At 43.1% G+C, this 26,375-nt stretch overlaps 3 protein-coding genes across 4 annotated transcripts in view; all 3 read left to right on the forward strand.

The window, feature by feature from the left end:
* The window catches only part of LOC100515430 (olfactory receptor 4X1), an 81,307-nt gene extending 75,552 nt beyond the window's left edge, over nucleotides 1-5,755 (forward strand). The window contains exon 3 of the mRNA XM_085010081.1: nucleotides 410-5,755. Coding sequence (XP_084866207.1) covers nucleotides 434-1,366 — 933 coding nt within the window. The 5' untranslated portion in view covers nucleotides 410-433 and the 3' untranslated portion in view covers nucleotides 1,367-5,755. The remainder of the gene's footprint in view (nucleotides 1-409) is intronic.
* LOC110255252 (olfactory receptor 4S1) overlaps nucleotides 1-25,067 on the forward strand; it is a 100,619-nt gene extending 75,552 nt beyond the window's left edge. Inside the window, exons 3-4 of one of the 2 annotated variants that reach the window (XR_014836594.1) lie at nucleotides 11,965-13,276; nucleotides 23,840-25,067. Coding sequence is in view for 1 of the 2 variants with exons in the window: in XM_085010082.1 (XP_084866208.1) it covers nucleotides 12,002-12,931 (930 nt within the window). In the remaining variant the exon portion in view is untranslated. Of the gene's footprint in view, nucleotides 1-11,964; nucleotides 16,709-23,839 lie in introns of those variants that run through there. The other variant, XM_085010082.1, reaches the window with a different exon arrangement.
* LOC102160149 (olfactory receptor 4X2-like) lies at nucleotides 23,879-24,808 on the forward strand. The gene has a single exon (XM_005654675.3). It carries the CDS (start codon nucleotides 23,879-23,881, stop codon nucleotides 24,806-24,808), a length of 930 nt encoding a protein of 309 aa, XP_005654732.3.
* Nucleotides 25,068-26,375: the final 1,308 nt, after the last annotated feature.

Raw genomic sequence — 26,375 nt, forward strand, 5'->3', positions numbered from 1 at the left:
AGGGGTCAGATGCAAGCCATAGTTGCAACCTAAGCCACAGCTGTGGCAACGCCATATCTTTAACCCACTGTGCCAGGCTTGAACCTGGGTCCCAGCGCTCCCAAGATGCCACTGATGCCATTGTGCCCCAGCAGACTTCCTCTTATTTGTATTGTGAAGATTCATTGTACCTGCCTGAATCAGAGGAAACACGTCAAGGGAGCATCATTACAAACCCAGCCCCTATTTCAGGAATTACATCAAGCATTTGCTGACCACAGTTTTGTCCATTTGCCTCAACAAGAGCATGTTTTGGAGAAGCCCGAGGCAGAGAGGGGACTTGAGAGGGTGCAGAACGACAGTGGTCCTCACAGCCTGGAAAGGCCGTTTCTAATGATTGAGGAGCTGTCTTTGATTTCTGTGATTTCAGGTGTGAGCTCCTGTGCTTTGAAACATGGCTACGACAAGCAATGTGACTGAGATCATTTTCTTGGGCTTTTCCCAGAACCAGGATGTGCAGAAGTTCATTTCTGCGCTGTTTCTCATCATGTACCTGGCCATCGTGCTGGGTAATGGCCTCATCGTGGTGACCATCACGACCAGCAAAGGGCTCAGCTCCCCCATGTATTTCTTCCTCGGCTCCTTGTCCTTTGTGGAGCTCTGTTACTGTTCTGTCACAGCCCCTAAACTCATCCTTGACTCTTTCATGGAGAGGAGAGTCATCTCCCTCAAGGGCTGCCTCACACAGATATTTTTCCTCCACTTCTTTGGTGGCACCGAGATCTTCCTCCTGACAGTGATGGCCTATGACCGCTACGTGGCCATCTGCAAGCCGCTGCATTACACGGTCATCATGCACCGGCGGGTGTGTGGCCTCCTGGTGGGGGCGGCCTGGGGTGGGGGCCTGCTGCACTCTGTGGGACAAACCTTCCTCATTTTCCAGTTGCCCTTCTGTGGCCCCAAGGTCCTTGACCACTACTTCTGTGACGTCCACCCCGTGCTGAAGCTGGCCTGCGCAGACACCTTCCTCGTCGGCCTGCTCATCATCGCCAATGGTGGCTCCATCTCGGTGGTCAGCTTCGCGGGGCTGCTCGCGTCCTACGGGGTCATCCTGCGCTCCCTGAGGACCCGGTCCTCAGAAGGCCGGCGCAAGGCCCTCTCCACGTGCGCCTCTCACGTCGCAGTCGTGGCCCTGTTCTTCATCCCCTGTTCCTTTGTCTACATGAGGCCCTGTGTCACCCTCCCGGCAGACAAGATAGTGGCCGTGTTTTACACGGTGGCCACGCCTCTCCTAAACCCTGTCATTTACTCCTTCAGGAACGTGGAAGTGAAAAACGCCATGAGGAGACTGATGGGAGGAACGCGATTCGGGAAGAGAAATAGATGAGTCAGTCAGGGGGGATGAGGGGGAAGGGATGGAAAATTGGGGGCCCCGGGGTCTCACTCTGTCTCTACCTTTAACTGACCAGGTGGCCTAGGGCGAGACAGCTTCTTTCTTTAAGTTTCTCTTTCCTCATCTTTTTGGGGCTGGTCAGGATTGAAGCAGTCTCTAGGATGAAGTCTTGGTGCTGTGCTGCCACAATTGACAGTGACCTTGAGGCAGATTGGCTGGTTTGGTTTTTCTGGACTCTCCCAGAAAACCAGGGGCTCCCTGGGAATAGTGAAAAGGTTGGTGGACAAGGAGAAGGAACTGCCTCGGGAAACAGTGTCCACAGGTCCTTTGTGTTTGAAGAGCCCCGACCTTTGGATTTTTAGAGGTGCAAGGTGGAGAGGGAATAGTGGTCATGGCAATGCTTAAAAATTCTGTTGACCCGGAGTTCCTGTTGTGGCTCAGCAGGGTAAGAACCTGACTGGTGTCCAGGAGAATGCGGGTTCAGTCCCTGGTCTCACTCAGTGGGTTAAGGATCCTGTGTGGCCGCCAGCTGTGGTGTAGGTCACAGACCATGGCTCAGATGCAGTGTTGCCATGGCTGTGGGTGTGGTGTAGGCCAGCAGTTGCAGCTTCCATTTGACCCTGGGATCTTCCATACGCTGCAGGTGTGGCCCTAAAACAAACAAACAAAAAACCAAGAAATTCTGTTGATCTGATACTCTGAGGATTTGCCTCGTAGGTTCTAGACAGGCCAAGTTGATCTAGTAGGTTGTAGTCCTCCAAACAGAGAGTGTTTGGGCTTTTGACTGAGATTCACGGGCATTCCTGCTGTCATTAGACTCAGGTTTTTTAAAGAATCAAATGGAACCATAAAAAGATTTGAAGTGCCTTGAAAGCACTAGACAATGATATCTTAAGTACAAGTTTTATTTTCCATGTGTCATTAACATTTTGAGGTCTGAATTTCTCTTCTGTACACACCTGTCTGTGCTTCCGCCGCCTCCGTGTTTTCCCCCTTATATCTTCATTTGTTTGGCCCATAAGTTTTCTCTGTCTTCATCCTCTTGGCTTCTCACAATTCTTAGCCTTTCCAACAAAGTACCTGGATAACTGCACGAGTACCATAGTGCCTTGGTACTCCCCATCCATGATCAGCCCACTCCTTGTCTCACCCGGGAGCTGCCTGTGGATTACAGTGGATGGATTTAACTGCCCTGAGTCCTCACTGCTTGCCCTATGATAGTTTCATCATCCTTTATTGAGTCCTACTGTATGTAACCACCCCTCCCAGTAGAAGTATGTACCCCACAAACTCTAACCCCAACACGGACCCTCACTCACGGCAGGGTTTTTTTTTTTTCCCTCACATGCTTCCAGATTAATCACCTGAAAGCACTTCTCTGATTTCATCATTCCCCTTCTCAAAAGTTTTCAGTGACTCCCCATTGCCTTCTGAATCAACCACAAACTCCTACGTGACATGTAATACCCGTAAGGCATGGCCCACACTTAATGTTCTATCGCTGTTTTCCATTACACTCTGGTAAAGCTCACTCTTTCCTGAACATTCCATAGTGCCTGCCACCTAAAATATATTCCCCATCTCTACCTGTTAATATCTTACCAACCTCCAGTGACCAGCTGAAATGCTGCTACCTTTAGGAAGATTCTATGATTATCCTACCTGGATATGTCCTTTTCCTTCTTTGAACTCCAACAGTGCCCAGTGGGAATCCTTTAAGCACTTTCCTAGCTGTATTTCAGTGTTTATTTCACTCCGTTGGAATGTCACTCTTTTAAGAATATGGCTGGGAGTTCCTGTTGTGGATCAGCGGTTAATGAATCCGACTAGGAACCATTCGGTTGCGGGTTCGATCCCTGGCCTTGCTCAATGGGTTAAGGATCCGGCATTGCTGTGAGTTGTGGTGTAGGCCGGCAGCAACAGCTCTGATTGGACCCCTAGTCTGGGAACCTCCATATGCTGTAGGAGTGGCCCCAGAAAAGGCAAAAAGACCAAAAAAAAAGAATATGGCCTAAATCGTATTTATCTTTGTATCTTGCTCTAAGCAACATGTTGTAAACTCAATAAATATTTGGTCAGTTAAATTTCTCGAAGTCAGTAGTGCTTCAGGTTATAAGTAAACAGTGGTTGTTATATCACTATTTTCATCTCTAAATAATACCTCAATATTGTACAACTCAAGACAAACCAATAATCATTCCTTATATTGTTTTTGAGAATAATGTTTATATACAAAAAGAAGGAACATCTATGTGTATGTATATTTTACAATTAACCAAGAGATTTCATATATTTTATCTCGTTTGATCCTAAGGCACTCTGGTGAGATGGGTATGTGTTAGAGATGTCTGTTTTAGAGATGAAGAGACTGAATCTTTGGGAGGTCATTGACTTGATCAAGGTCACAGGGGTAGTAAAACCACAAAGCCTGAGTCCAAACCCAGGTTTGCCTAATTTCTGAGGCCGTGTTCTTTCTATACATTCCTTTGCTTCTTTTTAAAGATTACCAAACTATAACATACATCTAAGTCTCTGAATTTTGAATCGGAGGCCTGGTAATTTTTTTTTTTTTTTTTTTTACTGTCAGGCATTTCCCTCTAGAATCACTTCAGAGAAAAAAAAATGTTTTAAAAAAGTGCAGCATGGGAGTTCCTGCTGTGGGACAGTGGGTTAAGGATCTGGTGTCTCTAAGGTGGCTCGGGTTGCTGCTGAGGAAATCCCCTCCATTCTGAGCAGGAAAAGCAGAGCCCAAGTCTTTTTCTAAAGTTCACCTCCAGAGAGTCAGGGCAAGGACCTCCCCAATGAAAGTGAAGGCATGCCTCAGAAAACTCCAATTGGAGTGAATGCTCTTCAACATGTGGTGTTGACTCAGCCCAGCCTGAAACTGCCTTCGCTCTTGGGATGATGGCATTCTCAAGCCTTTCTATTATGATTGCAGACTGTGCCATGAGACTCATAGCATTCAGAGTCTTCTTCATAATGAACAATGTGTGACGTGTGTGGAACTAGAAGTTCTGTGCTTGGATCATTTATGTATGTGGTTAATGTCAGGAGAATCGGGTAAAATTTGTCTTGCCTTATTGCATTGGCTAGGAGCTCTAGTATAATGTTGAGTATAAGTGGTGAGATTATATATCCTTGCCTTGTTATTAGTATTATGGAAAGGCATTCAGTATTTTCATCAATAAGTAAAGGAGGTGAGTTCAGGATCTTCCTACGTTGCCCTCTTGAAACACCTCTCTGGTTTTGGAATGTTAAGACAATCTTGCATTCCTGGGATAAACCCCATGTGGTCATGATATATAATCCTTTGTATACATTGCTTGCATTTGATTGAAATATGTTTTATTAAGGATTTTTTGCATCTTTGTTCATGTGTGCTGTTTGTGATTTAAAAAAAAATTTTTTTGGTCTGGTTTTGTGAGTGGTGATGCTGGTCTCATAAATGACTAGGGAAGTTTTGTCTTCTCCTTTTGAAAACTTGTGTAGGTTTGGTGTTATTTAAGTATTTGATGAAACCAATGGAATCATTTTGGCTTAAAATTTTTTTGCTCTGTGTAATATTTGTAAACTATGAATTCAATTTCTTTAACAAATTCTGATTTGTGTCAATTGTGTAAGTTGTGTATTTCTAGAAATTTATACTTTTCACTCAAGTTGTAGAATTTGATGGTTTAAGTCAACGAATGACAGTGGTATTAAAACTTTAGGTTGTTCATAATATTTTCTTATTATCCTTTATTTTCTGCAGAATCTATAGTGCTAATCTTTTTCCTTCCACAAATAAAAAAATTGTGATTTCTCTTTTTTTCAGTAGATTATTTAGGGACTCATTAATTTCATTGATATCTTCAAAGACCCATCATATGGCTTTTACCAGATTTTTCATGATTTTTGTTTCCTTTGCAATTAATTTCTGTTATCTTTTCTATTCCTTCATTCTACTTTGATTGTGTTTAAATTGCTCTTCTTTTTTCCATTTCTTAAGATATAAGCTTAGTTTACAGATTTTAAAACTTTGTTCATTTCTAATATAAAAACTATAAAATTTCTTTAAGCATTGTGTTAGTTGCATCCAATAAAATTTCACATCCATTTATATTACTGTTCAGTTAAAATGTATTCTAATTTTCCAACTGATTTCTTCTTTGACCAGTTGATTATTTGCAATTTTTTAATTTTATGAATAATTGAGTTTTATTACTTGATATCTTGTTATTGATTTCTAATTTGATTCTACTGTAAATGATGTCATTCTTTTTACATTTATTGAGCTTGTTTCATGGCCTAATGTAAGATCTATCTTGGTGAATATACCACATATGCTTGAAAGAATGTTTTCTTCAGTTTTAGGGTATCGTGCTCTATAAATGTCAGTTAGGTTAAGGTGATTCATGTGTGGTTCAATGTTTTTTTTTCTGATTTTTGAAAATTCTAGCTATAGCTCCATTTGTGGGGGTGGTGGTGTTAATTCTCCAGCTATCACTGTGGAATTTTATATTGATTTCCTTAAAAATGAGAAAAATGAGAAAGTAAAGATTGCAGATGTGCAAAAGGCATCCCAGAGATATTGAGCTACTTGTTCAAAGTTATATAACTACTAGGTGGTGGAGTCAGCCTTTAAACAAGGCTGCTTGATTCCTTGGTCCATGCTCTTAAGCACGATATTATATTGCCCCTTATCGGTCTTACCCTAGTCAAAGGGGGTGGAAATACTTTTCAGATGCTGAGTTAACATAGATAGTAGTCAAGGAGCTAGAATAGTTCAAACTTGCCCCTGCTACTTAAAAAACTTATCCCCCCACCAGAGATCATTCATATTTAACACCAGCTTTTTTTTCTTTTCTTTTTTTTTCCCTCACAAATTCATGGCACAAAACTGTGCCCTCTGTATAGTAGCTGCTTAATAAATATTGTTGGATGAATGAGTTTGAAATGATTCAGTACAGGAGTTCCTGCTGCGGTACAACAGGATTGGCAGCCTCTCAGGAGCTCTGGGAGGCAAATTTGGCACAGTGGTTTAAGGATCTGGTGTTGCCCCAGGTGAGGTGTAGGTTGCAATGGCAGCTTGAATCTGATTGCTGGCCCAGGAACTCCATATGCTGCAGGGCAGCCAAAAAAGAAAAAAAAAAATTAAAAAAAAAATCCAAAGTAGGGTTAAAAACCTGACTTCCTTGGCCTCTAAAGATTGAACCACTAAGTTCACGTGAGGAGGGGGTATGGCTGTCTCTATGGCCCCCTCCTCTAATTGGGATGCCCCTGGGGACTCATTAGCAAACCTCAAGGTATTTGCTAACCACAACTGTGCTATGACTTCTGAAGCCTGGCAATGGCTTTGGCTGGGGTGATGCCCTGAACCCTTTGTGCTTAAATGTTTACTGCCACCCTCACTTCTCTGGCCAGAGTCCTTGACTTTTGATGCTCAGCTGGGAGGGTGGAGCTCAAAAAGGTGAGCTCTCCTATAGTCCTGGATTCTGGGGACTCTTTGGTTAGAATAAACCCGAACCGGCCAAAGACTCTTATAGAAAAGTGATGTCCTCAGCTGCTCTCTCTGTTTTGTTCTCAGTGCCCAGATGAAAGTCCTGCTGTAGAGCATCTGAGGGTTTCCTGCCTTCACATGCATCAGTTGTGAGTTGATTCATTTTCACTTTGCCACAGCATCACTAGACTCTTTCTCCTTCAGTCAGTACCTTGCTCACCTTTTAGCTGTGGAGAACACGTCCTCTTTGAGTGATCAGATGCTCCCACTTTCCTAGGCAGGAGTGTTGTATAGTGATTAAGAAGATAGCTTTGAAGTCAGGTACCCCGGGTTGCATTTCTGGCACTAACCCTTACTGGTCTGAGAACCTGACCAAGTCATTCATTTACTCTGATCCTCATTTTCCTCAGCTCAAAAATGAGAATAAGCGTAGTCGATTCCTCCAAGTGATGTTGAGTGGATTAAGTGAGATGATGCTTTTCACCACTTTACCCAGGGCTTGGCATATAGCATGGCCTAATAAGTGCAAACAATTTGTACAGTGCCGTGTTGACTAGTCCTTCCATCTCCATGTGGCCATGTTCAAGCTCAGAGAGTGCTTTTATACATGTCTTATTATTTAGAGGCTTGCCATAGGGGTGCCCTGACCATTGCTGAGGGTTGCTGAAGTTGAAGAAGCCAGAAAGGATCAGCATTTATAGAGCAGGCTGAGTTCTCCAGCCTTTGCTATGGGCTGTCCTGCTGTGTGGTCCCTAGAACCACATTAACTTTTTTGGAAACTAGAGAAAATGCCAGAGCGTATTTCGCTGAGATACACTCTTGGCCCCCTCTCCCCAAAGCCCAGGCTTACCTAGCAAGGTGGTCTTTCTTGTGAATGACTCCTCAGACACCTGAAGCTTAAAACTTCTTAGAAGACTTGTTTACATTTTACTCTTGTTTTTTAGAAGCCTGCCCCAGGGGCATATGGAAGTTCCCAGGCTAGGGGGTCAAATCAGAGCTACAGCCCTGGCCTATGCCACAGCCACAGCAATGTGGGATCCGAGCCATGTCTGTGACCTACACCACAACTCATGACAACACTGGATCCTTAACCCTTTGAGTGAGGCCCCCATCCTCATGGACACTAGTCAGATTTGTTTCTGCTGAGCCAGGATGGGAACTCCGACTTGTTTACATTTTAATCTTCTAAGGTAGAAATGAAGCTAAACTGCATTACAAATTTCCTTTCTCTTTCAAAACAGGGAATGTATCTGAAAACTGGTGTGATATCAAATGTGTATATTTTATACTTGTCATAAGAGTAGATTGGCATTCCCACTGTAGCTGAGTGGTAATGAACCTGACTAGTATCCATGAGGATGTGAGTTCCATCCCTGGCCTCAATTAGTGGGTGAAGGATCTGGCATTGCTGCAAGCTGCGGTTCGGGTTGCAGACATAGCTCAGATCCCATAGGCATAGGCATAGGCCGGCAGCTGCAGCTCCAGTTTGACCCCTAGCCTGGGAACTTCCATATGCTGAAGGTGTGGCCCCAAAAAGAAAAACAAACAAACAAAAACTAGATAAACAAATATGGGAGGGTTTCTTTTCTTTGAAATAACAATTAGGTTATTTACCTGTTACCAAAGCTTGTTTGGGGGTGTACACAGTGATTATATTATCTTTGGTTATAGCATTGGCCATTTCCAGAGTTATTGCTCCTGTCTGTCCTGTGGGTAAGCAGAACCATCTGATCCAACCTTTTCAGAATTTTAGAAAGGGGTAGAAGAAGAATTTTAGTGTAAAATACATATATTTCCTGCTGGGAGATTTCTAGGAGAAGATGCTTACTGAGCCTGGGCAGAGTGTCCTGGGACATGACAGTCATTTCCTGGTTCCTGCCTCTGGCGGTGTCATTGCTTACTCTTCTAATTTTCAGCTGCACCTTGAAGTAGATTCAGCTGCTTGGGGACAAGCAGGGTGTTTGGGGCCTTGATTTGGAGGTAGAAAGCGGTGGTGGAGGCTCTGAGTGTAAATCCTTCGTGCCAGCCTGAGAGTCTCTGCCTCTCAGAGATTAATCTCATAATCATTTATTCATAAATGACTTAAATCTGAAACATTTGTGGATGGGTTCACTTATTCATTTATTTATTTACTCATTTGTTTAACATGCGTTCGTTATTTTCCCAGATCTGTCTCTAGTCTGTGTTCTGATTCACACACGTTCTGGGTGGATATTTGCATGGAACTTCACAGTTTCTAGGCAACAATATGCTTTCCACACACGGTATTTTACCTGTGGCATAAAGAAGGAGTTATGAGTGTTATGACAGTGTGTGATCTTGAGAAGCAAATTCCGTGTTTTGGATCCTTCCTATGTAAAATGAGGTAATAAATAAAATAAATTTCCAAAGGAAGTAGTGTTGGTTTGAGCTGATATAAGCCAGGAGCTAAGTCTGTGTCTGGCATTTGTGAGCATCAGTCAATATTACCTCAGTGATGGAAGATTATGTGCAATTGTGAAGTCCTATCCACGTACAGTAGGTTGTTATCATTATTTTTGACCTTTCTGACTATCATCTATGTGTTCATTTTTATTAAAAATGTTTTAATATATATTTTTATATGTGTAATTTTTAGTTGATTTAATTAAGAAATGTTAATGTAGCATCTACACTGTGTCAGACAATGTCCTAAGCATTGGGGATGCATTTGTGAAGCAAGCAGACCTTGCCTCAGAGGGGTCCTCTTCCAGTAGAGGTCAGCAGATAATAAAATATAAATATGAATAATTATACAATATTTTGAAGATAATTTGTGCTACAGAAAGAAGGAAAAGCAGAATGAGGTAAGGAGGGCTGGGAGTGGTGAGACATTGCAGTTTTAAGTAGGTTGATCAAATAGCCACTTTGAGAAAGCATTATTTGCTGGAGTCCAGGGAGGTGAAGGAGTTGGGCAATAAATACTTAGGGGAAGCCTGTTCCAGTAGCAGGAGCAACCAGGGCTCAGATCCCAAGGTGGCAGCATGCCCCATGTGCTTGCTGAGCACTAAGGAAGCCTGTGTGCCTGGAAAGGAGAGAATTAGGAAAGTGAGAGGAGTATCAGTAGGGACCAGAGAGAATTCCCACTGTGGTTCAGAGGTAATGAACCTGACTAGTATCCATGAGGACATGGGATCGATCCCTGGCCTTGCTCAGTGGGTCAAGGATCCAGCGTTGCTGTGAGCTGTAGTGTAGGCTTCAGATGGGCTTGGATCCCTCGTTGCTGTGGCTGTTGTGTAGATTGGCAGCTGTAGCTCAGATTCGACCCCTAGACTGTGAACTTCCATATGCCATGGGTGTGGCCCTAAAAAGCCAAAAAAAAAAGAAAAAAATGGGGACCAGATCACAGTGAGCCCCATGTGTCATAGCAAAGGTTCTGCAGTTTCCTCTAATTGGAATGGGCACCCATTGCAGGGCTTTGAGGGAGCGCTCTGGCTGTTGTGATGAGAGCAGTCTAGGGGTGGGGTGTGTAGTAAGAGGAGAATTAGGAAAACAAATTCAGAAGCAAGGGAGAGAGGACTAGGGATAGGGTGGAAGCTGTGAAGGTGATGAGTACTCATTACACTGTGAACGTTAAGACAGAAGGAGTCTTAACTGATTAGATGTGAGATAGGAGACGAGAATTAAGGATGCCTAAGGTTTTAGGCTGAGCATTCAGGAAGCTGAACTTGCCATCATCTGAGACTGGCTGCCAGAAAAGTTTGTTTGGGGGAAGATCAGGAGTTTATTTTTGGACATGTTGAAATAAGCAGGGCAGGTATTTAGTCACTCCTTTATTCCAAAAATACTCACTGCATGCATCCTATGTGCTTGATATTGGACATTGTCTTGACACAAGTGGTCAAAAGCCTTGCTATCAAGTCATAGCCTGGTGAGGAGAGTAAACATGTAAATAAACAATTCTAGACAATGTCACAAACATCATGGTGATGGTAAGTGCCAGGGTCAGTGGAACACAGGTACTCTTAACTTTTTACACTTTGAAACTGAAGTCTTGAAAAATTAACTTATTTGCCAAAGTTCACAGTTTGTATACAGTATAGCCAGGACCTTGTGCTATTGTGATTTGTAGTAAGAAATGCAGTATATATTTGGTCTTTGTCCGTATTTGTAGCACAGAGATTCAAAAGCCTTTGGATGTCCTGAGATGCTGAGAGAGGAAAGGTCTCTCTGTTATGTCAGTGAGATGATTTCCGAAGTGCTCCTAGGTCACCTAAGGATGATGGGTGGTTGTCAGGAGAAGCAATCCTGTAATTGCAGGGTTAGTACTTTTGGTCCCACTCCTGGACCCTGGGGAAGCGGGGAGGGGCAGGAGGTTGAATTGATTGCCAATGGGCAATGATTTAATCAAGCATATCTGTGTGATGAAGCCTCCACAAAAACCCAAAAGGATAGGGTTTCAGGAGCTTCTGGGTTGTTGAGCAGGTGGAGATTTTGGGAAAGCAATGAGCTCAGAGAGCACGGAAGCTCCATGCCCTTCCTGCAGACTTTGCCCTATGCACCTTTTCCAGCTGGCTGTTCCTGAGTTCCTTTTATTATAAACCAAGAATCTGGTAGGTAAAATCTTTCTATGAGTTCTGTGAGCCATTCAAGGAAATTAATCCAACCCAGGGAGGGGAGGTCATTGAAACCTCTGATCTGTAGCGATTAGGTCAGAAGCACAGGTGAAAACCTAGGCTTGGACAAGCATCTGAAGGTGGCAGGCAGTCTTACAGGACTGCACCCTCACCCCATGGCATCTGGTGCTATCTCCAAGAAGATAGCATCAGAAGAGAGTTGAATTGTAGGATACCCAAATGGTATCTGAGCATTGCTTTTAGTGTGGGAAACCCTTCTCCTCCACTTGCAGTGAAGTGTTAGAATCATTAGACTTGAATATAGTTTTCTTTTCTTTTTTTTTTTTTTGGTTGCACCCATTGTGTGTGGAAATTCCCAGGTAGGGGATTGAATCTGTGCTGCAGTTGTGACCAATGCCACAGTTTCAGCAATACTGGATTCTTAACCCATTGTGCTGCAAAGGAACTTCCTTGAATACAATTTTCTGCTTCCTGGATTTGGGAAGCTCTCTTATGTCACATAATCTGTGTCCTTGCAGAGCTGACCACTTTGTCCATGCGCAGGGCAGAGAACCCATGGGCACCAAGAGCAACGTGACTGAGTTCGTGTTGTTCGGCCTTTTCCAGAGCAGGGAGATGCAGCATGTGTGTTTTGTAGTCTTCTCTCTCATCCATGTGCTCACTGTCCTGGGGAACCTTCTGGTCATCATCACCATCAATGCCAGCAAGACTCTGAAGGCCCCCATGTACTTCTTCCTCAGCCACTTGTCTTTTGCCGACATGTGCTATCCATCCGCTACCACCCCCAAGATGATCGCGGACACTTTCGTGGAGCGCAAGACCATCTCCTTCAATGGCTGCATGAGCCAACTTTTCTCTGCACACTTCTTTGGTGGCACTGAGATCTTCCTCCTCACAGCCATGGCCTATGACCGCTACGTGGCCATCTGCAGGCCCCTGCACTACACAACCATCATGGATCGGTGGAAGTGTGGCCTGCTGGCGGGGGCCTCGTGGGTGGCTGGCTTTCTGCATTCCATCCTGCAGACCCTTCTCACAGTCCAGCTGCCCTTTTGTGGACCTAATGAGATTGACAACTTCTTCTGTGATGTCCACCCCCTCCTGAAGCTGGCCTGTGCAGACACCTATGTGGTGGGGCTCATTGTGGTGGCCAACAGTGGCATGATTTCTTTAGTGTCCTTCATCGTCCTTATCATCTCCTATGTGGTCATCTTATTGAACCTGAGAAGCCGTTCCTCAGAGAGCCGTCACAAGGCTCTGTCCACATGTGGCTCACATATCATCACCGTCCTTCTGGTCCTTGTGCCCCCCATGTTCATGTACATCCGTCCGTCCACCACCCTGGCCGCTGACAAGCTGGTCATCCTCTTTAACATTGTCATGCCGCCTTTGCTGAACCCTCTGATCTACACGCTGAGGAACAATGAGGTGAAAAACGCCATGAGGAAACTGTTCAGGGTCAAGGGGAGCTTGGGGGAGAAGTGACACCCCAAGAACCCTCTTGAGCCTGGCACTCGGGAGATATCCCATCTTGTAGCATCCAACACAGGCTTTGCCTCTCTAGTCTGATGATTGTAATGACAACGGCCCTCCTGGCTCTTTTTGTAGTAATAGTCCACCTGTTCCTGCAATCCTTCAGTCAGTAAATATTTATTGAGCATCTGCAAGGAGTGAGGCACTGGTCATAATCTCTGCCCCCAAGAGGGTCACAGTCCAGGTGGCTCTTAGGGTGACATTTAAAAGCTCATTCAGGAAGCATGTGAGAGCCTATGGATGAGGGGCCTTCTTCGATGTTCAGGTTCCCATTTATACAGTGGGTAACAGCACCAGGTAATTCCTTTACCTAGTGGTTAACAGTGCTTGATGAAATTCATTTTCTTCTCTGTGATGACCTTCAAGGCGCTTTATTCCCATTCTTTCATTGCATGCTCTCAGGAGGCAAATGAATAAATAAATGTAGCAAGAGGACAGGATTTACCACAGTCACATGGAAAGTCCTGAGTAAGGTGGAACTAAGACCCTGAGTCTGCTTTCACAGCTCTTACCACCTGGGACTCCTTGAAAAAGACTGCGTGTATGGATACCAAACAGGATGGACCAGTTTTGAAGACCAAGGGATGATGGCAGTCTGGGATGATGGGGAGCAGAGCAGGGGAGAACATGTTGTTGGCACTTCCCCCAGTAGTGCCCAGTCCTCCGACCAGCAGAACAGGGGCTCTTGTCTGCATGAATCTTCTTTGCTTTTCTCTCTCTGCTCTGGAGAGAGCCAATTTGTGCAGGATGGAATTAGATGTCCTGCTTAATTAACCACCATGGGTCATTTAATTCAGTTGGGTCTCAATTTCCACACTTACAAATGGAGACGGTAATAGTACCAGTTTCAGAAGTTTGCAGGAGGATCATCTATAGGACTTAGTAAATTCCTATATCAAAGAAAAGTTGTTCAAAGGTGGCTGCTACCTCTGTTTCTTTGAAACATCTTCTATGCCTTTCTCTTTTCTTATCCCTACTTTGCCCCTGTCCTTTCCTCTTAAAGCCCTTGTAGCTACCAGATTGATTATTCATTCATCAAATATTTATTAATCACTTAGCCTGTGGTAAGTCTGTTCTTCCTCTCTCCCTCCCTCTTCCTTTCTTCCTCCCTCCTTCTTCCTTCCTTCCTTTCTCTCTCTCTCTTTCTTTTCCTTCATCTAGTTTTGTGTTTATTCAGTGCAGTCAAGCACCCAGCCCTTTCTCAGAGAGGTGGTTGAGCTGGGGGACAAAACACATCAAGGTTGCTGAGGTGTCTGTGGATGGGGAGAAACTGGGGTGAGGTAAAGACGTACTTGGGACATTGACCCCAATCTCAGTGCTTAGCCCTGAACCCTCACTCCCTACAGGTTCTAGGTGGGGCTAGCACAGGTGTGTCCCTGGGAAGAGGTTTTGGACTTTCTGCCACTTCCAACCCCTTTTCTTCCTTCCTTCCTTCCTTCCTTCCTTTCTTCCTTCCTTCCTTCCTTCCTTCCATACACTCTCAGCATATGGATGTTCCTGGGCCAGGCATTGAGTCTGAGTCCCAGCTGCCACTGGGCCAGGGCATCAAACTCATGCTGCCCCATTACCTGAGCTGCTGCATTTGGAATCTTAACCCCCTGAGCCTCGGCGGGATCTCCTCCCTCTCTCTTTTCTTAAGGCAGGGCCATATTCCAAACTCTCCACCTGGCTGGGAAGGTGTGGGAAGGAAGGATGGAGGGGGCCAGTGTCCAGGTCTGAAGCCATGGCTCTGATCCCTTTCCTGAGCAGGCACTGGAGATATAGCAGAAAAGTAGATAAACATCCTTGTGCTCATGGAGCTTCTATTTAACTGTGTGATAAAAGCTGACACTCACAGAAACCCTCCAACGTGACAGACATGATTGTGTTTTTAGTGAGTCTATGCCTCTTGACTTTGAACTTCTCAGTTTCGTTTTCTCCACCTTTGGGTGGGACAGGATGTATATAGCTGGCTGGAGTTGGGTGTTTCCTTTCCCCCAGGTAAGTTAGTCTCCGCTAACACCCCAGCAGGTTAGGTTCTGGTTAACTAGCTCCTCTGAGGAGCCCACCCTGTTAAGAACAAATGTTCTGGTGTATTTTCAAAAGGATCCTTTTCTGGCCCCCCCCACTGCCGCTGGAAGCATGAGGGGATTTTTTTCTGACCTTTACTGTGGGAACTTTTGAAACTGGGAAGAACCCTGTGGGGCTCCTAGACCTGCAAGCCTTTCCCTGTCTCCTGTCACTTGTTAGGCTTCAGCTTCTATGACCTTCCCTGAGTTCCAGAGGTCAGGCTCAAACATTTGCTAATGAGGGAAGGGAGGAGATGCAAAGACAAGGGAGGAGCAGTCAAGAAACAATAGTGCAGCCTTGAGGCAGGGTCCTTGTTCCACCCCAAGGGGTACACAGAACATCCTCTTTGAGCTCTTTGCAGAACTAAAAACCCCCAACAAAAGAAAGATGTTAATTACCTGATGAAGGAAATCGACTTCACTCCAGAGAGAAGGTCAGTTTGATAACCACAAAACTTGTCAGGAGATCCCCTGAGACCACATTAAAGGAATACGGGCTCTGCACACACCCTTATCCTCATCAGCAACCCCATCCTTGAACCACTGCTAAAAACTCCTTACCAAATCCTCCTGGGGTGGGACACAGTTTTTGAAGACCTAACTTTTATCTGGTAAAGCAATAAAGCAATTTTTTTCTCCTTCACCAAAAACTCTGAGATTCAGTTCAGCATCAGTGGGTGCACAGAAGCTGAATTTTAGCACCACCTTGTCCAGCTTTTGCAGGCAAATCTCACTATATTGTAGGGGGATTCACTCCCTGGGTTCCCCTGGAGGTTTTATCTCCAGAACTCCACACCGAGCCTCCATCAAGTTGTCAGCTACAATTCAGGTTTTCCTATCCGGGCACTGATTCCTGTGGTTATTAACAACTTGTGGGTCTCTACACTGGTAAATTGCATCTCCCTGTTTTTTGTGCATCTTCTCCCCAGTCTCTGGGGCAGTGTCCTCCCATCTCTAATGGATCCAAGGAGCGTTGTTGACTTTTGTTCATCTTTTTACTTGTTAGGCTAGAGTGGCAACTTCCAAGCTCCCTGTGTATGAACGAAACTGGAAACTGTGTTCTAGGTGTTTTGATTGTGTTGACCCTTTTTATCCTTACAACAACCTCATGAAGGAGGCATAATCATCAGAAGTGTGATCAGGGTTTTGTGAGGATAGTGTTGCAGAAACCACAAAAACCGTGGCAGTGGAAGGACACAAACGGCACTTGGAGATATGGAAAAGCAAGATTTATTCAGCACTGGTCTGGGTTCAGAGGAGTCACCTCCAGAGTCTGAGCACCAGGCCTTTGTTCTCAGCAATGTTTATACATTACAAGGTCTCGATTTTCCCATGTAAGCATGCCGGACCTCCCCCCTTCCCCAAGCAGACAGTGTTCCTCCCTAAGAAACTGAGCAAGCAAGGTTACAGAAGCTGAACTTATAAGCAATGTTGGGTGCATGATTAGCAGGGCACACAGTTGCTGCATTTTTACAAGAAGGGTGGTATGAGGCAGAGCATAGATGAAAAGGCTTGCAGCTGCCTTTTTAGCCAAGGGGGCGGGGGGTTGTTCCTTAGTTAAAACTCATTTCAATAGTAGTGTTGAGAAAACTTTTTGTTCCGTCTGATCCTGACAAACACACATGCACATGTTGGTCTTGACTATGAGAATAATAGCAATAAAGTATATATAGATACTGCATATATATGTTTCCTTTTTAGATTATTTTCCATTATAGGTTATTATAAGATATCGAATATAGTTCCCTGTGCTATACAGTAGGTCCTTGTTGGTTATCTATTTTATATAGAGTAGTGTGTATATGTATTTTGATCCCGACCTCCTAATTTATCCCTCTCCCACTTTCCTGACTTTGGTAACCATAAGTTTGTTTTCTATGTCTGTGAATCTATTTCTGTTTGTAAATAAGTTCATTTGTGTCATTTTTTTAAAAAAAAACCTCCACCCATAAGTGATATTTTATGATATTTGTTTTTCTCTGTCTGGCTTACTCCACTTAGTGGAATAATCTCTAGGTCTATCCATGTTGCTGCAAATGGCATTATTTCATTCTCTTTTATGGTCAAGAAACACTCCATTGTGTGTATATATGCCTCATCCTCTTCATCTATTCATCTGGATGCTTCCATGTGTTTACCTTTTTGTTTAATTTCTTATTCCACTTAAAATTGATCACTGGACATTATGGAAGAAAGGATTCGATTTTATTTTTTCCCATATGGAAAACCGAATGTTCCATTATCATTTACAAATAGTCCTCCTGTTTTCTGTTAACCTACAGTGTCACTTTTGTCATATATCCAAATGCTATAGTTGCATGAGTCTGTTTCTGAATGAATGGTGCCCTGTCTTTTTTTTTTTTTTTTTGTCTTTTTGTATTTTCTAGGGCCGCACCCATGGCATATGGAGGTTCCCAGGCTAGGGGTCTAATCGGAGCTGTAGCTGCCAGCCTTCGCCAGAGCCACAGCAACGCCAGATCTGAGTTGCGTCTGCAACCTACACCACAGCTCATGGCAATGCGGGATCGTTAACCCACTGAGCAAGGCCAGGGATCGAACCTGCAACCTCATAGTTCCTACTTGGATTTGTTATCCACTGAGCCACAACGGGAGCTCCTACACTGTCTTAATTACTACAGTTTTATAATGTCTAGATACGTGGTTCAGTAAGTTCCCCTAACTTGTTCTTTTTTAAAGATATTCTGTCTGTGTTGAATCCTTTTATAACAATTTAAATCCTAAATTGTCAAATCCCACAAAATAACTTATTGGGATTTTGTCTGATATTGTTTTATATCTCTAAATCAATTTAGGAAGAATTTACATTTTATGAGATTGTTTTTTATTCATGGTTATGGGCTATTTCTGATTGGTTAGGTGTTACTGGACAATAAGTCCTTTGAAAAATCTAAAGGCATAGATTTCGGTGACCATTAAGTGACTTATTAAAGAAATGTTCCCAGAGGAAGCTGATAAGGAAATAGGGGAAGCAGGAGAGAGGAGGAGAGAAGTGTAAAGAGAGATGCAATTTAGGTAACTTCTAGCAGTGAGTCAAATTAGACCTATTTTGCTAGAGAACTCTGGAGTGTAATTTATGCCTAAAGTTTTGATTCAAAGCAAGTGAATGAACCTTTTACATTCCCACAGTATTTAGACATTAGCCAAAGTCTTCTCTGGGGTTGGGTTGGGGCACTAAATTCCAAAACACTTTTGTTTGTCCATTAATATAGGGAAAACGGACTTCAGTAGACCCAGGGGAGCATATGCTAATTGTTGGCAATGAAAACACGTAACGATCCTGAGTAACCCATCCATTCCAACACTTGTTATCTCTTACTTATTTTGGTGACCTTAAAAGGATAGAAAGATACAGACAGAAATATGGACAGGGCTTGATGTGCTCGGACATGCTCTCCTTTATTTTGATGTTCTTTAAAGTTTTATATCTAGTTGATAAATTTCTGCATCCAGCTTCTTTGGTTAGATGTGTGTTTTTTGTTTTTTTTTTTTTTTGTCTTTTTGCCTTTTCTAGGGCCCCTCCCATGGCATGTGGAGGTTCCCAGGCTAGGAGTCTAATTGGAGCTGTAGCAGCCAGCCTATGCCAGGGCCACAGCAACGCGGGATCCGAGCTGCGTCTGTTACCTACATCCCAGGTCATGGCAACGCTGGATTGGTAACCCACTGAGCAAGGGCAGGGATCGAACCCGCAACCTCATGGTTCCTCATTGGATTTGTTAACCACTGTGCCACGACGGGAACTCTGAGGTTGGATGTGTTCTTAGGAACCTTCTCATTTTTTTGCTATTGTAAACAGCGTCTTTATTTTTTCCAGTTTTATTGACATATAAATTGATGTATAACTTTGTATAAGTTGAAGGTGTACAGAGTTCTCCTGGTGGTGCAGCGGTAATGAACTTGACTCGGACCCAGGAGGATGCAGGTTTGCTTCCTGCCTTTGCTCAGTGGGTTAAGGATCAGGTGTTGTCATGAGCTGTGGTGTAGGTCACAGACATGGCTTGGATCTGGCGTTGCTGTGGCTGTGGTGTAGGCCGGCAGCTAAAGCTCCAGTTTGATCTGTAGCCTGGGAATTTCCATATGCCTCAGGTGTGGCCCTAAAAAAAAAAAAAAAAAAAAAAAAAGTTTAAGGTGTACAACATGTAGATTTGATATATTTATAAATTACAAAATGATTAGCATATTTGCATTAGTGAATGCCTCCATCCTTTCTCATTTTTACCTTTTTTTTTTGGTGGTAAGAACATATAAGATCTATTCTCTTAGTAACTTTTGAGTATATTAGCTATTATCATCATGCTATACATTATATCCCTAGAATTAGCTATTATCATCATGCTATACATTAGATCCCTAGAATTTATTAACCTTGTAACTGGAAGTTTGTATCCTTTGACTAACATCTCCCCATTTCTCCCTTCCTTCCCCACCCTCGGCCCCCCATCCCCTGCCTCTGGTACCCACCACTCCACTCTCTGTTTTTCTATTTTTTTCTTTCTTTTTCGGCTGCCCCTTGGTGTATGGCATTCCTGGGGCCAGGGATCAGAACCAATCTGAAGTTGCAACCTATGCTACACCTGTGTCAATGCTGGATCCTTAACCCACTGTGCCAGGCCAGGGATTAAAACACTACAGAGGTGCCACTGATCCTGTTGCCCCACAGCAGGAAGTCCTTTCTGAGTTTTTTAGATTCGACAAATAAGTGATATAAGTATTTGTCTTTCTCTCTGATTTACCTCACTTAGTATAGTTGAAATGGCAGGATTTTGTTCTCTCTCAGGGCTGAATTATTTATACACATTTGTCCATTGATAGATCACTTGATTATCTCTGTATCTTGGCTGTTGTGAATAATTCTGCAATAAACATGGGAGTGCAGATATCTCTCTGAGATCCTCTTTTCCTTTCCCCTGGATATATATCCAGAAGTAAGATTGATGGATCATAGGACAGTTCTATTTTTAATTTTTTAAAGGAATTTCCGTACTGTTTTTGAGAGTGGCTGTGCCAATTTGTATCTCCAGCAACAGTGCATGGTGTCCCCGTTTTCTCCACATCCATTCTAACACTTGTTATCTCTTACTTATCTTGGTGACAGCCATTCTAACAGGTATGAGGTGATATCTCGTCGTTTTGATTTGCGTTTCCCTGATGATTAGTGATGCCAGGCGTCATTTCATGTACCTGGCTAATATTTGTATGTCTTCTTTGGACATATCTGTTCAGTTCTTCTTCCTGCTTTTTAATCTTTTTTTTTTTTTTTTTGCTATAGAGTTGAATGGGTTCTTCATCTTTTTTGGATATTAATGCATTATCAGTTATATAATATGAAAATATATTCTCCAACTCCATAGGCACCTTTTTATTTTGTTGATTGTTTCTTCTGCCTTGCAGAAACTTTTTAGTTTGATGTGGTATTACTTATTTATTTTAGCTTTAGTTGCTTGTACTTTTGATGTCATATCCAAAAATTCATTGCTAAGACCTATGGCAAGGAGCTTTTCCTCTATGTTTTCTTCTAGCAGCTTAATTGTTTCTGTTCTTATATTTAAGTCTTTCATCAATTTTGAGTAAATTTTTGTGATTGGTATAAAATAGTGGTTCAATTTAGTATTTTTGCATGTGGTTATCCAGTTTTTCCACCACCATTTACTAAAGAGACTAACCTTTCCTCATGGAGTATTCTTCACTCCCTTTTCAAGTATTAGTTGACTGTGTATGTGGGGGTTTATTTCTGAGTTCTTGATTCTGTTCCATTGATCTGTATTAGATATTTTCGTGCCTGTACTATACGGTTTTGACTTACTATAGCTTTGTAGTGTGGTTTGAAATCAGGACGTTTGATCTCTCTGGCTTAGTTCTTTCCTAGGAGTGTTTGAGCAATTCTGGGTCTTTTGTGGTTCCACACAAACTTTAGAATTGTTTCTTGTACTTCAATGAAACTGTCATTGGAATTTTGATAGGGATTATATTAAGTCAATAGATGGCTTTGGGAAGTATGGACATGTTAACAATATTCATTCTTGGGATCCCTGCACACGAGATATCATTCTATTTTTTTGTGTCTTCTGCAGTTCCTTTCACCAGAGTTTGTAGTTTTCAGTGTACAGATCTTTCATCTCCTTGATTAAATTAATTCTTAAATGTGTATTTTTTTGATGCATTGTGATTGGAATTTTTTCTTTACTTCTTTTTCAGATATTTTGTTGTTAATGTATGGAAACACAACTCTGCATTTTGACCTCAGAATTCGATCCATTTACTCTTACAACAATCATTGATATGAAAGACTTACTATTGCCATTGGATTAATTATTTTCTGTTTTGTAGTTTGTCCTTTTTGACTCTCTTCCTGCCTACCTCTGTGAATTGGAGATTTTGCATGGTATTGCACTTTTATTTCCTTGTCTTTATTTTTTGTGAGTCTATTATAGGTTTTTGCTTGTTGTTACAATGAGGCTTACATAAAAAAAACATCTTATAACAACATGGAATATTTTCTGTTGATAAAGGTTTGATTTGCATACAAAAACTCTACCCTCTTACATGACCCTCTGTTTTAAATGTCACAATATGTCTCTTTTATATTGTATATTCTTTTACAAATTATAATAGCTATAGTTATTTTTGATACTCATGATTGAGTTTATGATAAGCAAGAGCCATCCATGTCTGATTGATCCCTGAACAACAAAGAGCCCATAGCTTAAGTGCCCTGTGAACATTGGTTGAAATTAACATTTCCTATTGATTTCTGAGGTTATGCTTCCCTTGAAGAAGTCTGAGATGTTAGTATCCAGGTCCTGCTTCCCAGGAGGCCTTCTGCCTCATGAGGAATGGGAGCATGGTTCTCTGGAGATCTCTCTGCTCTCACTTGATCATCATGCCTTCCCCCTGGTACCTCTCTAGCAGAGTAAAAGCAAGGCTGAGCTGCCAGAATTCTTATTTCTCTGTGGAACATGTGGGAGGCAAGTCTACTGTGCTCTTGTTTCAAATAAGTGGAATAGACCCACCAGCTTAATCACAGCATTCCTAAGCTTGAGGCTGCAGGGAAAGTAGATCCTTCATCTGGAAACTCCTGAGATATAGGATCCCTGGTTTATAGCTTTCAGACTGAATAACTGGGAAACTTGGATGATCTTGGGGCTGTTTTTAGGGCTTTATTTCCCTTTCTGCGGTCAGAACAAAAAAAGGAACTGTGGTGAGAACAGCAAAGCCACAGAAACACTGGGGTAAGTTTGTTTTGTGAGCATGCATGTCTTTTGCATGTGATGATTACAATTGCACTTTGAAAGCAAAGCGAATACTGCAAGAATCCCATGGCTTTTTACAAAGTGCTCTCACAGTGGTCTAGTCTTTGCCTGAGGCAAGTAAAGGCATGATAGGTACTGGAATTCAGGGATGAAGAAGACATGATCTTAGTCCCTGAGACCTTTGCTTTGTCATTATTTAGTGAACACCTAGTGTACCAAATATGTGCTAAGAAGGCTAGGGAAGACCTACATCCACTGTTTCTTCATTGTGTTCATTCAAGAAATGCTATTTTCTGAAGGTGCTTCAGTTAGCCCTGGAGATGAAGTGATGAAGATATCATCTCTGCCCTCAGCAAATTCACAATTTAGTGGAGCAGATGGTCACTTAACACAGTTATGATTCAGTGTGTGAAGTGCTCTGATTCCAAAATGTCCTGAGAGGAAAGGGGAAACTGTAAGGATCTATGGATTAGGAAGACAGATTTCTTATCTCTGAGAAGCTTCTAAAACTACACAGTGGATGAGTACTTAACTGCTGCTGGGATGGGGTGGGAGAAAGATGTATGGCATCTACCTGTGAGGTAGGTGCCCCAGAGGCCGATTGTAACGGGGGATGTGTTGATACACACTGATGTCAGTGGCCTTGGACAAAGTCCAGCATGGATGAAGGTAGACTGCTAAACAGTCAGTGCCCAGTCTTGGTGATGCTTTGAAGTGTTGGAAAGCTGGACTTCAGAGAAGGATGTGTCACAGCCATGAGTGTGCAGCTTGAGTGAGGGGTAGTTTGTACCTCTCTTGCCGCTGGAGGGAAGTGAAGGTAGCAGTAAAGGAGAGATTGAGAATGAGTTGTACTGGACCTTCAGAAGGAACTAGGTCACCTAAAGTCCAAGAGCAGAAGGAGATAATTGGGAGGAGAAGCAGAAATAAGAGGGGGTGCTGGGTGTCAAGGGATATGTCTTCAGAAGACTCAGAAGTGTATATGGAAAGGCAAGAATTCTATTTTGCCAACCAGAAATGGAAAAGGAGCAAAGGGAAGTGGGATGAAGGAAAGCTGCCGGCAAAAGTCAAAAGGATTCAAATGCAGTAGAGAGACAGTTGTCATGGAGACAGCAATACTCTCCTTGCTGTCCTACATCTTCCTGGGGGCCCTTCAGTCTTGTAATAGGTTTCCCCTCCTCTCATCTGTTTGCCACTAGTCCAACCTCTACATAGAAAGTGATCTTTACTTTCCAGTTGACTAACATTCCTGATGATCCTCTACTGTTGAGTAAACGCTGAAAGTCCACAATAGTCTTTTATGGACTGGTGCTATATTTTATCTTCAGCTTGTGGTTGCTATTCTTCAATTTACTCCAGCTTCACTTTATGAGTTTTCATAGCTTTGCACTGCCTCTTCTGTTTTGGAATTCTCTTCCTTTCTTCAATGCATATCTAACCTCTACTCATCTTTCAATATTCAGCTCACCAACTTCTCAGATATGAAAGCCGTTGTTATGTAATTTATTCACTTAATGTATGGCATCTTTTCCTTTATATCATTTCAGATCACTCTACCTAAAATATTCCCTCCTGGTGGTGACATCATGGCTAACACACACAATGTGACAGAATTTATTTTTCTGGGACTTTATCCTGATCCAAAGGTGCAGAAAGTCTGCTTTGTGATATTTCTGCTCTTGTACACAGCCATTGTGCTGGGGAATTTCATCATTGTGCTCACCGTCATGACCAGCAGAAGCCTCAGCTCCCCCATGTACTTCTTCCTCAGCTCCCTGTCCTTTGTGGAGATTTGCTACTCCTCTACCACAGCCCCCAAACTCATCTCAGATTTTCTGGCTGAAAGGAAAGCTATATCTCTGTGGGGCTGCATGTCACAGGTTTTCTTTACCCATTTCTTTGGTGGAGTTGAGATGTTCTTGCTCACTGTGATGGCCTATGACCGCTACGTGGCCATCTGTAAGCCCCTCCACTATGCCACCATCATGAACGGGCAGGTGTGTGCCTTCCTGGTGGGAGTAGCAGGGGCAGGGGGCTTTGTGCATTCCTCGGCCCAAATCCTCCTCATTTTCCGCCTGTCCTTCTGTGGCCCTAATGTGATTGATCACTACTTCTGTGATGTGCTTCCCCTGCTCAAACTTGCCTGCTCTGACACTTTCCTGATTGGTCTGCTGATGGTTGCCAATGGGGGGACCCTGACTGTGGTCAGCTTCCTGGTCCTCTTAGCCTCCTATGTAGTCATCTTGCTCCATCTGAGGACTCAAAGCTCTGAGGGGCGGCGCAAGGCCCTCTCCACCTGTGGGTCCCACATCGCCGTGGTTACCCTGTTCTTTGGGCCCTGCCTCTTCATCTATCTGAGGCCTTCCACCATCCTGCCTGTGGACAAGGTGGTAGCTGTGTTCTACACAGGGATCACCCCACTCCTGAACCCTGTCATCTACTCCTTGAGAAATGCTGAGATGAAGAAAGCCGTGAAGAGGCTGTGGATCAGGACAGTGAAACTAGAGGAGAAATAGAGTCTGAGTCTTGGTGTTGATCCTGGGGTTTAGAATGATGTTGAGTCCAAACTGAGGAGACAGAGTGGGACGAAAGACAGATGCCAGGACTTGTTAGTTCTAGAATTATTCTAATAGCTTCCCACCTTTTAACAACTTTATTGTGATCACTTATAAAATAGATCCTCTTATGGATGTACTATTATTTAAATAGCCATTTCTCTGTTCAATATTTAGATTATTTCTTAATTTTTACTACTATAAATAACAATGTGCTAAATATTCTTTTTTTTTGTCTTTTTTTTTTTTTTTGTCTTTTTGCCTTTTCTAGGGCTGCTCCCATGGCATATGGTGGTTCCCAGGCTAGGGGTCTAATCAGAACTGTAGCCACCAGCCTATGCCACAGCCACAGCAACACAGGATCTGAGCCACGTCTTTGACCTACACCACAGCTCACAGCAACACCAGATCCTTAACCCACTGATGGAGGACAGGGATCGAACCTGCAACCTCATGGTTCCTAGTTGGATTTGTTAACCACTGAGCCACAATGGGAACTCCTAAATATTCTTGAAATAAAATATTTAACTATACTTATTATTTTAGACTCATTTGTTATAGTGTATTTCCTGTGTTAAAATGAAAATACGGTAACATTTAATGCATGGCATTAAATCAGTTCTCAGAAAGATTGTCATGCCTCAGTCTCATTAAATTTTTCTTGGTGAGAAATAAGATCTTACTCAGTTTCAGGTTATCTCCCCACAGGATAATTTTCGTTGCCAAAATATAAGTATAACTTTGGGAAGTTCCCATTGTGGTGCAGCTGAAATGAATCTGACCAGTGTCCATAAGGATGCAGGATTGATCCCTGGCCTCTCTCAGTGGGTCAGGAATCTGGATTTGCTGTGAGCTGTGGTATAGGTCACAGATGTGGCTTAGATCCTGTGTTGCTGTGACTGTGGCCTGCAGCTGTAGCTCCAATTCAACTCTTGGCCTGGGAACTTTCATGTGCCATGGGTGTGGCCCCCCAAACCAAAATATATATATAAACTTTGTATTTGAGAAACCTGGAAGACACTCCCTTAAATAATGAGTCAAATATATCATTGGTATTTCGAGTGAGAGGCATACAATCTCATTTCTGTGATATTCCTACTAAAAATACATAACCTGAGTATTAGTATGAACAAAATCTGTCAAACAATTGAAGAACATTTTGCAAGGAGAGAGATCAGGTGGAGTTGGAGGATGCTGGCTCCCCTCCCTTCAAGAACATAGCAAAGATACATCTACATATATAGTGACTCTCGCTGAAATCATCCTGGGTGCCAGTGAAATAGCTCTTCTACAACCAAAGCTGTATGGACACATGTACATGGCCCTGGTAAGAAGGAAGAACAGGTGGTCTGGTTGGGACCCACACCCCTAGTGGGGGACACAGAAGGAGAGAGGATAGTATAGGCTTGGGGATCCTCCAGGGGGAGCAAGGGGTTCAAGCTACGTATTAGGTCTGGGGGGCTGTCATGGGAAAGATGAGCCTCCTCAGCCTGTTTGAAAACCAGTGGGCCTTACCAGATAGTTATGA

Source organism: Sus scrofa, chromosome 2 (assembly GCF_054392235.1).
Source record: "Sus scrofa isolate SSC_HxYL_T2T_F1_AM1 chromosome 2, Sscrofa_HxYL_maternal_Yorkshire_Landrace_v2.0, whole genome shotgun sequence".
NCBI lineage: Eukaryota > Metazoa > Chordata > Mammalia > Artiodactyla > Suidae > Sus > Sus scrofa.